The sequence below is a fragment of the Pteropus alecto genome, unplaced genomic scaffold, assembly GCF_000325575.1.
Source record: "Pteropus alecto unplaced genomic scaffold, ASM32557v1 scaffold14, whole genome shotgun sequence".
In the NCBI taxonomy this organism is placed as follows: domain Eukaryota; kingdom Metazoa; phylum Chordata; class Mammalia; order Chiroptera; family Pteropodidae; genus Pteropus; species Pteropus alecto.
Window position 1 is genome coordinate 75516 of NW_006436810.1, and position 1705 is coordinate 77220.

The window sequence follows — 1705 nt, forward strand, 5'->3', positions numbered from 1 at the left end:
AAATATGAAGATATTGCATGAGTTTAGGACACATTTAGTACTAGAAACCCACAAACTAGGCGAAAATAAAATACTAGTTAATTCTTTCATAGAGCCAGGGACCTACCATATCTTGAATCATCCAATTTATTCAAATTGAAAAATTTCTTTCCTGGTTGTGCAGGATCCAAAGGCTCAGCGAGGTGTACAAATGGGTTGCTCATGGTTCCTGATGGCCACGTGTCCCTGAAAAGGAACAAGAACGTTTAATGTTTACTCTCAAAGCTGGACCTCATTTATTCTGATGAGCATTTGCCCCCTTTAACAATTATCATACACATTCACTTTAAGAAATCACTCATTTTTTTAAAGGAGGAGGAAGGTGGGGCCTAAATAATACGAAAATGATATTCTTAGCAAATAAAATGAGCTTTGTGAAGCTATTGTGAAAGCTAGCATTCACCTTTTGAGAGAGTATAAAATCCTGAACTTCTTTTGTCTTATTTCTACAACTTTCCACTGATAAATAAGAAGATGAGAAATGAAGGAGGTGTCTCATGGTAAATCTTGAATATCTGAGCAGACCTCTGAGTTGGACCCATGTCTTGCTTGATAGGAGGTAAGCAGTTCATAGCAGGTGACATTATGCAATTGAATAAAACTTGAACTTTGAAAGCAGCTCTGCAGCATTTTAAATAAACGTGTTAGTGAGAAGTCTTCCTGACTCACTTTTGCATTTGGAAGCAACAGTGTATTCACATCAGGGAATTCTTATGGTACGCTGTGGTGCAATTAAAGTCCAAACTCCCCAGGGGACTCTCTAGCCCGGCTCTGAGCAGGACTTCTCAGATATCTTCTCCTCACTACCTACCCCCTGCTTTATTGAAATATAATAGACAATTAGTTGCTTTTATTTTCATTGCATAATTCAATTAGTTTTTTTTTTTTCAATTATAGCTGGCATACAATAATATACCTGTTTCAGTTGTACAGCATAGTGATCAGAGATCCACATAACTCATAAAGTGATCACCCCACTAATCTAGTACCCCTCTTCCCCCTTACATATGTACTACAACATTATTAACAGTCTTCCCCATGCCACACTCTACATCCCCCTGTCTATTCTGCAACTACCCATTTATACCTCTTAATCGCTTTGTTTTTATTTGCTGTCCCCCAAACCCCGCTTCCATCTAGTAGCCTCAAAATATTCTCTGTATCTATGAATTTATTTCTGCTTTTGTTGTTGCCGTTGTTGTTGTTCTTTAGATTCCACATGTACGTGAAATCATGCAATATTTGTCCTTCTCTGACTCATTTCATTCGGTGCAATAACCTCTATCTAGGTTCATCAAGGCAATATCTTTTTCTACCCGCTTCCTTTTAGTCTGTGTGTGTTTATTAATTTGACGTGAGTCTCTTGTAGGCAGCACATATAGAGGTCTTGTTTTCTTATCCATTCAGCAACTCCATCTTTTGGTTGGAGCCCTTAATTCTTTTCCATTTGAGGTACTTGTTGAAGGGAATGTATTACCATTCTTTATTCTTGTTTTTGATACATATTTTTTTCTCTTAAGAAAGTCTCTCCAACATTTCCTGTAATACTAGCTTGGTATTGATAAATTCCTTTGGCTTATTTTTGTCTGGGAAGCTCTTTATCTGTCCTTCGACTCTAAATGATAGCTTTGCTGGATAAAGTATTCTTGGCTGTAGATCCTGGGTT

At 37.4% G+C, this 1705-nt stretch overlaps 1 protein-coding gene across 2 annotated transcripts in view; it reads right to left on the bottom strand.

Moving 5' to 3' along the window:
• Positions 1-225, bottom strand: part of ACO1 (aconitase 1) — a 45344-nt gene extending 45119 nt beyond the window's left edge. For both annotated transcript variants that reach the window (XR_003046846.1, XM_006913687.2), the window contains exon 1: positions 107-225. Coding sequence is in view for 1 of the 2 variants with exons in the window: in XM_006913687.2 (XP_006913749.1) it covers positions 107-203 (97 nt within the window). In the remaining variant the exon portion in view is untranslated. The remainder of the gene's footprint in view (positions 1-106) is intronic.
• Between the last annotated feature and the right edge of the window lie 1480 nt (positions 226-1705).